This window comes from Octopus bimaculoides, chromosome 22, assembly GCF_046866305.1.
Source record: "Octopus bimaculoides isolate indiv1 chromosome 22, ASM4686630v1, whole genome shotgun sequence".
NCBI lineage: Eukaryota > Metazoa > Mollusca > Cephalopoda > Octopoda > Octopodidae > Octopus > Octopus bimaculoides.
In genome coordinates, this window is record NC_142949.1 from 22,080,957 (window position 1) to 22,094,781 (window position 13,825).

Below are 13,825 nucleotides of genomic sequence, written 5' to 3' on the forward strand. Positions count from 1 at the left end.
AAATGACGATAGTAGATGTCAAAAAAGATGAGGTTTGTTCCACTGTGTGGCACCTTTGGCAAGTGTCTTCTACTATGGCCTCAGGCTGACCATAGCCTTGTGAGTGGATTTTGTAGACAGAAACTGAGCTGCGGCCATGCTGATGCACCGCCGTGTTGCTACACTGTTATTACAGGGAGCCTCCTACAATATGTGGCATTTGGTGAAGAATGGAGTTTGATTTAGCAACCCTCATTTGCACCTCTTGCCGTGAGGTAGGTTCATCTGGGACTCTCAACAGGAAGAGGTCCAGCTTTGATTTAAAAACCCCTACATCTACTTTGTGCAGGTTCCTCAGGCTCTTTGGGAGAATATTAAAAAGCGGTGGGCTTTTTAATATTTATAATTAATAAAAATCAGGAGAACAGAGATTTACATATCCAGGTTTTATTATACAGTTAATCACATCTTTCTTTGTTAGCGCTTACTGGTGTTTCTGCTGCAAGCTAATGCACACTGCAAATTATGCATCTTGGTGTGCATTTTCATGTTAATTACTGGTGCTGCTTCACCAGGATAAAATTCAACTACATTTCCGATACCATTTCAACAGAATACTAGTCCAACCAAAATTTTGGTTGGACTAGTACTCTTTGCTTCTGATCCTTTCAGGGTCAATAAAATAAGTACCAGTCAAGCACTGGGGGTCGATGTAATTGACTAACTCCCTGCCCCTAACATTTCAGGCCTTGCACCTGTAATAGAAAGGATTATTATTATTATTATTATTATTATTATTTCTTCATTTTTCTTTTCCTTTTATATGGTGTATTTTTTGTTTACTGTTTTTTATTCTCAACTACAGCTTTTAATCTTCAATTTTAATTCTAATTTCAATTTTAAACCCCCTCTTTTTGACATCTATTACATTCCTCCGCTCTTCCACTCTTTCCAAACCTGTCTCTTCTCTTTTATGGACCTGTTGACCTCACTGTTCCACCACCATGTCGCTCTTTGTCTGGTAGAAGCTTTGTTCCAGGCACACATTTAGTCTGTCATCCTCAGTAGATTATCCCATAGGAACTCCAGATATCTTCTATGTCATAATGTTTTCATCTCTTCCTCCTCCTCATCAAACTTTCATTAAGAACATACCTAAATCTCTGCCCATTTGAAGGATCTGTGAGTTTCCATGACCTCCTTTTCTATATCAATTTGTGTCCCTGGGTCCTTCTAACCTTAAGTCTAAAGTTACTAACCACTAATCTATGTTGAGTTGTACATTCTTCACTTGTGAAAAACTTATGTGTGCGTGTATATATATATATATATATATATATATATATATATATATACATATATGCACACACGTGTGTGTGTATATACATACATACATACATACATACATACATACATATGAGGGAAAGTCAAAAATTATCCGTACAGTCACCATAACATAGCTTTATCATTGTCACACTGCCTTCAGTGCATGTGTGCTTATAGTTGCTACTGTTGTGGTCATGTGATTGAAGTTTGAGCTGAATTGTACCATTTTTCTTTCTGGCTTTACAGTGTAAGCATGGCCGCTCCATTAGCCATGTGCATCAAAGAAGTACAAAGTGCAGTGATCTGATTTCTCTGGTCAGAAGGTGTGTCAGGTGTTGAAATTCATCGGAGGCTTTTAGCACAATACGGGGACAGTGCACTACTGTGTAGAAATGTGTATGAGTGGATCAAGAAGTTTTAAAGTTTTAAAGTTTTTGGACTCAAAAGGGCCTATACTGGAAGACTGCTTGGAAAAGGGGTATACAATAACCAGTGCAAAATACAGTGCTTTGCTGGCCAAGAAACTGAAGCCAGCAATTTGCACCAAATGCCATAGCCTATTGTTGAAGAAAGTTTTGTTGTTGCATGACAATGCACACCCACACATGTCCACCCAGACCATTGAAACCATTAACCAAATGAAGATATGAAGGAAGTGGTGCATAAATGGTTGCACAACCAACCAAAAACCTTCTTCTTGGAGGGAATATGCAAGCTTGTGGACCACTGGACGAAGTGCATTGGAAAGGAAGGAGACTATATAGAAAAATGGTGTACTTGTTTATCCCCTGCTTTTGTGTAAGTACATTGAAAAAACAAGAGTGTGTATAATTTTTGACTCGCCCTCGAATACATATGATGGATGTATATATGTCTGTGTGTTATGTCATCATCACCATCATTTAACATCCATGCTCCATGCTGGCGTGGGTTGGACAGTTTCACAAAGATCCAGTGAGTCAAGCACTGCATTTATACTCCATTGTCTTCTTTGGTGCGATTTCTATGGCTTAATGCCCTTTATAACACCAACCAGTTTACAGTGTGTACAGGGTGCTTTTGTCATGTCATTGGCAGTATTGAGGTTATCATATAGCTCACAAGTCCCCAGGAAGGGAGAATGTTGCCTTTTTGTATGCTACTGAAGGTTAGAATCCCAGTCTGTAGCATCTTGAGCAAGTGTTTTCTACCACAGCCTTGGATTAATCTAAGTCTGATGAGTGAATGTGGGTGTTAGCCTATTGGAAGGTTTGTGCCTGTAATTCTAAGGGTAAGCTTTGTTACAAAGTGCAGGGTTTATTCTATTTAATGATTATACATTAAAGGCACTCATGTGTGAAATACCCAGCTACTTATATGCTAATTGTATGTAGTGTAGTTGATCAGATAACTATAATATTCCTTATCAAAACCAACATATGATCCAGACAAAATACTACGTGGTATTTGTTCTGGCTCTTTACACTCTGAGTTCAATTCCTGCCAAGGTCAATCTTGGATTTCATCCTTCTAGGGTTGATAAAATATAATACAAATCAAGTACTTAGCATGATTTAATCAACTAACTCTGTCTCTAAATTGCTGGCCTTGTGCCAGTCAATATAAAGACCTTCACCCAGGAACAAAAAAAAAAAAATTAACCAGCCTGGTGGGGTGTTAACAAGTGTATGGAAAACAAATATGGAAAAAAAAATGTGTGCTGACGACCCTGGGGGTGGGGAAGGGACTTTCAGAAAATTCACAAGATCCGATTATTCTGTCATAACTTCGGGTAAAATGGATATATATTGATTTTTTTATGGAATCCCACGTTTTTGGTTATGGAGGATCCAATTCGGAAAAAAAAATTTTCAAAATTTAAATCCCCCCCCCCCCCCCCCCCCCCCCCCCCCCCCCCCCCCCCTTCATTTTTCACTTTTACTGAAAATTTTTTTTTTGCAAAATATGTAGAAAAATACGAAGATTACGATTCTGAAAAAAATTTGTTTGTAAAATTTAAATTTTTCAAGCAGGTTATCCACATACTAGAAATAACAGCCAAATCTCACAAAACTGCAATAACATAATGAAATTTAGAAAATGCGATTTTTGAATTTTTTGTTTTTTATGAATCGGATCCTCCATAACCAAAAACGTGGGATTCCGTAAAAAAAAAAAATCAATATATATCCATTTTACCCGAATTAATGACAGAAAAATCGGATCTTGTGAATTTTCCGAAAGTCCCCTCCCCACCCCCAGGGTTGTCAGCACACATTTTTTTTCCATATTCATTTTCCACACCCTTGTTAACACACCCCAGGCTGGTTAATGTTTTTTTTTTTTTGTTCCTGGGTGAGGATCTCTATATTGACCCTTGTGTCTGAATTAAAAAATATTCTTGCCATCATCATCATCATCTTATATATCATCATCATCATCTTATATATCATCATCATCATCATCATCATTTAACGTCCGCTTTCCATGCTAGCATGGGTTGGACGATTTGACTGAGGACTGGTGAAACCGGATGGCAACACCAGGCTCCAATCTAATTTGGCAGAGTTTCTACAGCTGGATGCCCTTCCTAACGCCAACCACTCAGAGAGTGTAGTGGGTGCTTTTACGTGTCACCTGCACGAAAACGGCCACGCTCGAAATGGTGTCTTTTATGTGCCACCCGCACAAGCCAGTCCAGGGGCACTGGCAACGATCTCACTCGAAAATCCTACGGGAGCCAGTCAGGCGGTACTGGCAACGGCCACGCTCAAAATGGTGCATCTCATGTGCCACCCGCACAAGAGCCAGTCCAACGATCTTACTTGGCTTGCCGGGTCTTCTCACGCACAGCACATTTCCAAAGGTCTCGGTCAGTAGTCATCGCCTCGGTGAGGCCCAATGTACGAAGGTCTTGCCTCACCACCTCAGCCCAGGTCTTCCTGGGCCTACTTCTTCCACGGGTTCCCTCAACTGTTAGGGTGTGGCACTTTTTCACGCAGCTATCCTCATCCATTCTCACCACATGTCCATACCAGCGCAATCGTCTCTCTTGCACACCACAACTGATGCTTCTAATGTTCAGCTTTTCTCTCAAGATACTTACACTCTGACGGGTATTCACATTGACATTACACATCCAACGGAGCATACTGGCTTCATTCCTTGCGAGCTTACGTATGTCCTCAGCAGTTACAGCCCATGTTTCACTGCCATGTAGCATGGCTGTTCGTACGCATGCGTCATACAGTCTGCCTTTTACTCTGAGTGAGAGTCCCTTTGTCGCCAGCAGGGGTAAGAGCTCTCTAAACTTTGCCCAGGCTATTCTTATTCTAGCAGCTACACTTTCAGCGCACCCACCCCAACTACTAACTTGGTCGCCCAGATAGCGGAAGCTATCGACTACCTCTAGTTTTTCACCCTGGAATGAGATAGAAGTTGTTTCCTGATATATATATATATATATATATATATATATATATATATATAAGATGCCACCACCACCACCACTTGCCAACTGGTGTTACTTTGTTTACATCCTTGTAATTTAGTAGCTTGGCAAAAGAGACTGATAGAATGATTACATACTCCAGCATGGACTCAGTTCAATAACTAAAACAAATAAAGAAATGCATACATACATCTTCATATTTGTGAGCAAGTGTTATTATGTATGCAGTATACATACATAGACAGCCAGTTCATGAACACAGTTTAAAACAAAGTATTTCCAAGTATTCTATCCCAAAGAGAGAAGAACATTAAGAATGTGTGAATAATATTTGGCCAGAGTGTGTTTTTAATCATTCCATCAATCTAATTATTTATTTAGTATATTTTTAAGAAACAGTACTTGCCTGCAGACATTGAGGTACTAAACTATGTCTTCTTGTTTCTCTTCATGATTATCTTCAATTTCATGTATGTATATATATATATATATATATATATATATATATAGGCTTCTGTTCTAATAAATTCTGGTGCAGCATTTTGTCTGATTTTTATCTCTGAGCCAGCAAGTCACTTTCTGGTTGTGACCACTTTATTTTCTATTGGTGACATTGTCCAATTCAATTTACTGGCTTTCTAAAAGAACCGAGCATAAGTAATTTGTAGATTTGTAGCTTTGCCAAATCTGTAGTTTACGTTGGGAGATGGAAGAAAATCTTGACTTCGAAGATATTTAGGGTGAATGGGTCAACAACGCTGCAACGCAACAACATTGTTTGTTTCAAGAATAACTACACGTTTAGATATATATGCTTGCATCTTCAGCTTGATTTTACTTTCTTTATTTTATTTTGCAGCAATGATATATATATATATATATATTGTCATCAGTTCTCTTACCATTTGTTTTTCTTCTTTATTCCTTTCTATACTATGTATAAGTCCCTTCCTTTTCATTGTGTACCATGTATACTTACGTTAATTTTTTTAATTATTTTTATTTTATCATTTCATTCTATGTAAACCCCCAACATTTTGTGTCTGTCTTTGTATTGTCCTCCTCATCCGTTGCCTTGGTGACAAATAAATGAAATCATTACAAAGGCTATAGACTTTACTCCTTTTGTATATCCTTACATGAGGCTTGCTGTCAGTATCTTCACATGTGCAGGTAAAACTCATTTGCTGTGTAATGAGACACTCACCAATAGTACAAATCAAGTGAGACTCACAGATAGTACATACTCAGTTGAAGCTCAGTAATAGTGCAAACTCATTCAGGTGTGGTTCATTAATAATAAATACATATTTGAGTGATGTTCACTAATATAAGTTAAAATGGCAGTCATACTCAGTTGAGGCTTATTAAAAATACTTGGGTGAAATTATCAGTAAATACTCAGGTGAGGCTCATTAACAATGCCCACAGGCTCATTGGTAGTAAATACACAATGAGGCTCAATATTGCATATAGACTCATTAATGGTGCATACTCATTTAGAATATGCACTCATGTGAGACTGATTACGAGTAACAGCAGATACTCAGGTGAGGCTCATTAGTAGTATTTCTTCGGAGGCTCATGAATAATATATACTCAGATGAAACTCATGAGTAGTATGTCTCCATTGAGGCCCAGTAGGAGTACATTCTCTGAGATTTATTAGTATTACATACTCAAATGAGGCTCATTAATTATACATACTCAGACAAGACTGAGTAGTAGTATGTATTCAGATGAAGCTCAGTAGAAATTTATACTTGGAGGCTCATTATTAACACACTTAAATAATACTCATTATTAACACACTAAGGCGGTGAGCTGGCAGAATCGTTAGCACGCCGGGCGAAGTGCTTAGCGGTATTTCGTCTGCCATTACGTTCTGAGTTCAAATTCCGCCGAGGTCGACTTTGCCTTTCATCCTTTCGTGGTTGATAAATTAAGTACCAGTTACGCACTGGGGTTGATGTAATCGATTTAATCCCTTTGTCTGTCCTTGTTTGTCCCCTCTATGTTTAGCCCCCTGTGGGCAATAACGAAATAGGTATTTCATGTCTTCATATTCTGACTTAAAATTCTGCTGAGGTTGACTTTGTTTTTCATCCTTTCGGGGTTGATAAATTAAGGACCAGTAAAACACTGGGGTCGATGTAATCGACTAGTCCCCCTCCCCTCAAATTTCAGGCCTTGTGCCTTTAGTAGAAAGGATTATTAATGCACACTCAGACGAAACTCATCAGCAATGTATGCTCAGACTTACCAGTAGAAACCCAGATTTAATTCATTAGTAGAATATACTTAAGTGAGACTTATTAATTGTACCTAAGTGAGGCTCTAGTAAAAACCCTTGCCCAAGATGTCATGCAGCACAATTGAACCAGGAACTCTGTGATTGCAAATTCAACTCCTTGAACATGCAGTTATGTTGTATTAAATAACTTTTTAACCATTTGGCTGTGATGTTCCTTCTTATTATGACCTGCTATAAACAACAGGCAAATCTCCCTCATATTACATAACCAGGACATTTTGGATAATGGATTCCTTGATAAGCTATGCTGCAGTAAAATAAAAAACAAAGCCTCCAAAAGGCAGGATCATATGCTCACAGTTGGAATGTCATTGATCATAGGTGGACTTGATCAGATATTTCCTGGTGGTGGTTATGGTTGTAGTGAATGTGGTACTGGTGATGGTGTAGTTGTGGTGGTGGTTGTGGTGAATATGGTGCTGATGCTGGTGAGACTCACAGATAGTACATACTCAGTTGAAGCTCAGTAGTTGTGATGATTGTGGTAGTGGTAGTGGTGGCAGCGATTGTTATAGTAATGGTGGTTATGGTTGTGGTGAATGTGATGGTGGTAGTTGCAGTGGCAGTTATGGTGATGGTGGTGCTGAAACATCATCATCGATAAAAGAATTCTTGGAAGATTTTTTTCTTCTTCTTTTTCATGCAAATGGAAGCACATTTATACAAATCAGAAATCAGTATCAATGGTGCATGAGAAAACTGCATTTAGTTTCTTCAGCCAACAGAAATAGAGAAAATGCATGCAATAATATATGTTGATGTCATTGATTCCGTATGGAAGGATATTCCAAGAATTACAAGCCATTGTATGGCAGAATCTCTCCAAGTTGGTTTCTCTCTGATGATAATATCTAAACAAATACATAAATTATAAAGAAAAGCTTCCACTGTTTTGTAATGTTTTGCTGGATTGTTTGATATTTGGTATTAACTACTTTTTTCCAGGATATGTGTGTGAGCATTTGAGAATTTGTATTTGTGTGAATGTAATTATGTGCGTGTATATAATAATAATAATAATATATGTATAATAATAATAATAATAAAAAGTGTGAATGAGTGCCCAACACCACATTGATGGATAAATATTCTCTATTTTGTATGTTAACCAGGCTACCATTATGAAGGTGCATGTCACAGTGGTTAGAGTATCGGGCTCACAATCATGAGGTAGTGAGTTTGAATCCCAGGCTTGGCTGTGTGTTGTGTTTTTGAACAAGATACTTGTTTCATGTTGCTCCAGTTTACACAGCAGTAGAAATAAGTTGCGATGTCACTGGTGCCAAGCTATATTGGTCTTTGCCTTTCCCTTGGATAATATCAATGACATGGATAGGGAAGGCTGGTATGCATGGGAGACTGCTGGTCTTCCATAAACAACATATCTATCTATCTATCTTTCTGTCTATTTAGCTATCTTTTTATTTATGTCTGTCTGACTGTCTATCTGCCTGTCTGTTTGCCTGCCTGCTTGTTTGTCTGTCTGTCTGTCTGTCTCTTTCTCTCTCTCTCTGACATTTTGTCTGTCTTTCTATCTATTTATCTATTTATTTATTTATCTATCTCCCAACCTATATGCTTACTTATCATTCTATCTCTATACTTATTTAGCTATCCGCTTTTACTGTATGTGTATGTGTATATATATATATATATATATATACACACATACGTACATACACACACACATACATACATTCATATGTACATGCGTACATACATACATACATGCATACATACATACAAGTAAGCACATAAATGCAAAACAAGGTGGAAAAAATAATACTTGAATACCAAAGGTAGAGTAATATGCTTTTCATTAAAGCCGAAAACTCTTCACAAACTGTTACTCAGAGTTTCACTTTACTGTTCCTCAGACAGTTGTAATCATGGTGTCTGATGAACTGTAACATGAAACTCTGAGTAGGAGTTTGTGAAAATTATTTTGGCTTTAATAAAATGTGTGTGTGTGTGTGTATGCGTTATCTAGTATTTAATTGTGTATTACTTGATTTTTTTTTACAGCTCTCGACTAGCCATTGCTAGCATACCTGACACAGCATCAGTGAAAGAAATCAAAGGCGTTATTCAAGAAAAAGTTAGTTAATCTTTACGTCATTGATCCCCCCCCCCCCCGTCCCATCATTATACTCTTATTGATCATCATTATCATACATTGCTACATCCACCACCAGCACCACAATCATTTTAGTGCATGGTGCAATACAGTCTTTTATTCTTTTTAACTGTTTCAGTCATTTGAGTGTGGTAATGCTGGTGCACCACCTTGAAGGGTTTTAGTTGAACAAATCAACCCCAGGACTTAATTTTTCTAAACCTAGTACTTATTCTAGCAGGGTCTTTTATTGAACCATTAAGTTACAGGGATGTAAACATACAAACACCAGTTGTCAAGCAGTGATGGGTGGACAAACACAGACACATACACACAGATATATACATATATACATACTACATACATATACATACACATACAGATACATGTATATATATATATATATATATATATATATATATATATATATATATATATATATATACTAGCAGCTAAGCCTGGTTTCACCCGGTCGGTTTGGATGATGTGGCTGTAAAACCTGTTCTGTGTAAACATTCGACTTTTTGGGGCACGCTTACGTTAAAAAACAATTTTAGAATGACATTTTTTTCTGTCAAAAGGCTAAAAATAACTGACCAACAAAAAAAAAACAACCAAGATTCAACCAAATCAAGAAATAGACCCTAATACTAAGCGAACAAAGATGAACCATCCCACTTCCATTGCACGTGCATGCACACACACATACAAACACACACACACACACACACACACACACACATTCACACACACCCACACATTCACACACACCCCTTTTACATACACACACATATTCACACAGAGTTGAAATACTCACCCCTTCCTTCCTTATTCATCTATCATCCCTTCCTTTCTCATTCATAAACACAAAAGTATTATTATAGTAGATTATCTTGGTAACCATGGGAGCTATGAAAAAAATACAAAGCCCAGCATCACCACCGGCTCATTTTACACCTGTGTAATTTTTTGTGCAATTCCACCCAGCCGTTTGACCATGAATCCCAAAACAAGAAAGAATCGCCCACGTCAATATTTTATAGGCATAGGAGTGGCTGTGTGGTAAGTAGCTTGCTTACGAACCACATGGTTCTGGGTTCAGTCCCACTGTGTGGCACCTTGGGCAAGTGTCTTCTACTATAGCCTCAGGCCAACCAAAGCCTTGTGAGTGGATTTATTAGACGGAAACTGAAAGAAGCTCGTCGTATATATGTATATATATGTATATATATATATATATATATATATATATATATATATATATATATATATATATATATATATATATGTATGTGTGTGTATATGTTTGTGTGTTTGTCCCCCCAACATCACTTGACAACTGATGCTGGTGTGTTTATGTCCCCGTAACTTAGCGGTCCGGCAAAAGAGGCCGGTAGAATAAGTACTAGGCTTACAAAGAATAAGTCCTAGGGTCGATTTGCTTGACTGAAGGCGGTGCTCCAGCATGCCCACAGTCAAATGACTGAAAAAAGAGTAAAAGTTGATAGTGGTAAGCTGGCAGAATTGTTAGCACACGGGCAAAATGCTCTGCGGCATTCTGTCTGTCTTTATGCTCTGAGTTCAAATGCCACCAAAGTTGACTTTACCCTTTGTCTTTTCAGGGTCGATAAAATAAGTACCAGTTGAGGACTGGGGTTGATATAATTGATTTACTCTCTCCCTGGATTTCCTGGCCTAGTGCCAAAATTTGAAACCAGTATTTTATAAATAGGTGTGGCTGTGTGGTTGAGAAACTTGGGTTCAGTCCTGCTGTGCAGCACCTTTAACAAGTGTCTTCTACTATAGCTCCAGGCTGACCAAAACCTTGTCAATGGTTTGGTAGGCAGAAACTGAAAGAAGCTTGTGCGTGAACTCTTCTCCTGACATCATGTGATGGTTGTAAATGAGCACCACTGTTATACAAGTAAGGTCATTTGTTTCCAGTCTTCTGTGGAAAAACATGTCTGGCTATGGGAAATACTATCTTGCTAGGAAACAGGTGAAGGTTGGCAGCAAGAAGGAAATTTGGTTGTAAAAAATCTTCTTCAACAAATACTATCTGATCTACAAAGCATGGAAAAGTAGACATTAAATGACAATGATATCTAATTTGCAACTAATAACTTAAATTTGATGTTTGGAGGAAAATATCATTTGACAATTGCTGAGTAATGTCGTAACAGCTTGAACTAAGTTGAGCAAAATAGCTTTATCCCAGCATGAAAGAAATCTGTTACAAATAGGCTACTGTATGCTTATGTGCCTGCTTGTCTGTTTGCAGAGGTGCCTACCTACCCTGCCTGCCCTACTTGCCCATTGTTGTTATTTTGCCCCTAGTTAGCCCTGATCCAGCAGTACACTTATAATTATAATCAAAGACAACCTAATCCATGGCCATCCTGTGTTTTTGCTTGAAATAGCAACCAAATCTCACTTATACATTTCACAATATGTGTTAAAATAATTATACACTATGAATTCTCCAACATTCAAACAAGTCATAATTAACTAGTGTTATGCATTAAAGAGTCTGTTTGGGTTCAGAAACATCAGTCAATGTCATTGAGAAATAAAAATAAAAATAAAATAGCTAATAAAAATGAGACTGGAAATATAGTGGGAAGAATTGATGTGAATTATGTGAATAAATGATAAATGCTTGCTAAGCTTGGTTTATTGAACTGAACTTTTTATTTTTTATAGTTCATATGATGTTAGTAGTCTTTGACTGATAGTGTCATTTCCTCACCACATATTTATTTTTAATTGGATTTTGAATGCTCACTGCGTTGAATATGTTGAATTATCAGCTTAGCTATTAGTTTTGATTCAAGTTCTTACTAATTCCAATTAATTGCTCTCTTAATTTACCCTCTCTTTTTTCTCTCTTGCCATCACTCATCATCGTCATCATTATCATCATCGTCATCATTATCATCATCATCATGGAGGACTGCATTGGACTCCAATGGCTGTTTTGGCATGATTTCTGCAACTGGATGCCCTTCCTAATATCCATCTCTGTTGGAGAGTATAAAGATTAAAGTTATAGTTGAGAAATATTAACTGACATGGAGGACTGGAAGCTATCTGAATATTGGAAAAGAATTATTTGTATCATGATGATTCACACTAGGCATCAAAATGCCAGACATCGTGACTGCTGCTCAATGCTCTGTGAATGATCTAAGATCCCCATGAAAACAAATTTCCCTCAAAGTGTTATGATCTTTGAGTGTGTTTTCAGTGAGAGTGAAATCATGCTGCCCCACATCTTTGAACAGGGCCTTAGGCTCAATTAAGACAGCTATATGTGCTGCTGGACACTGTAGTCAATCCCTGACTGGAGAGGGTTTCTGCTGGAAGGTCATATGTGTGGCAGTAGGATTCAGCTCCTTGCCATACCTCCGGAAAGGGTCAGAAGTGTTTGTCAGAGAATAATTACAACTTCACCAACCCCAATTCCTGATCTCTTAATTCCCTCAGTTGTAGTTTCATGGATAAATTATTATGTGTAGAGTATAGTTGAGAAAGACACCAATGGCTCTGCCTGCAAAACCAAGGTTGAGTTAGTGGCCAAGATCAAGGAGGTGTTTGAGGATCTTCCCAGGGACACAGTGGGAAATGCATGCACCAGATTCTGGAGCTATCTTGAGTCCATGGTAGAAGCTGAGGGTAGTTACTTTGAATAAACTGTTATCTCCCAGCCATAATGTAGTTGATAATTTTTGTTTCTTTAAAATACTTTTATTTCCACATGAGATATAGTGTTTTTTTTCCCTTTTTTTGAAAACTGTCAACTTTAGCCCAAACACCCTGTGTATACACACATGCACGCACGCACACACACACACACACACACACACACACACACACACACACACACACACACACACACACACACACACATACATGCAGTTATATGTTAAATATTTGAAATTGAAGTCAGTACTAATTAACCAATGAAATGCTTACCAGTGGTGCAGCTCGTTTATAACCTACAACAGTGAACTGTGCCTCTCTCCTTGGTATGCATTTTACAGTTAAGGTATTGCTAAAGTGTTGAACTTTTTTATGCCAAAATACCAATTCTACGAGAAAGTGGAACCAGCTGGCCAAGGTGGCGGCTGTGTTTCTTGGTGGTGAGGACTGAAGTTATTAATGATATTGTTATTATTGTTTGTGGTGGTGGTGGTGGTGGTGGGCAATTGACAAATATTGTTGATGATGATGGTTGTTGCAGTTCTTAATAGTTGTTCTGGTTGTTGTTGTTATGGTGGTTGGTTGTTCTGGTTGTGGTAATTGCAACTGTTGGTGATGGTGTGTCACTAGTTTATGGAGGGTAGTAGAAGTAGTAATGATGGTGCTGGGAGTTATGTAGGTAGTTTTGTTAGTGGATGGACAAGGATAGCTGTGTGAAAAAGTGAAGCTCTCTAACTGTGGAGGGAACCTGTGGAAGAGGTAGACCCAGGAAGACATGGGACAAGGTGGTGAATCATGATCTTTGAACGTTGGGCCTCACAGGTGCAATGACAGGTGACCGAGACCTTTTGATGATATCCTGTGCTTGAGAAGACTCGTCAAGCTGACTGAAATCATAGTTGTGGCCAATGCCTGTGTCACATAACTGGCACCGGTGCCAGTGGTATGTAAAACGCAC

The 13,825-nt window shown here is 38.1% G+C and overlaps 1 protein-coding gene across 1 annotated transcript in view; it reads left to right on the plus strand.

Annotated features, from left to right (window-relative positions):
* Positions 1–13,825, plus strand: part of LOC106874287 (EF-hand calcium-binding domain-containing protein 6) — a 149,924-nt gene that overhangs the window by 19,539 nt on the left and 116,560 nt on the right. Inside the window, exon 5 of the mRNA XM_089339577.1 lies at positions 9,075–9,147. Within this exon, the coding sequence (XP_089195703.1) occupies positions 9,075–9,147 (73 nt within the window). The remainder of the gene's footprint in view (positions 1–9,074; positions 9,148–13,825) is intronic.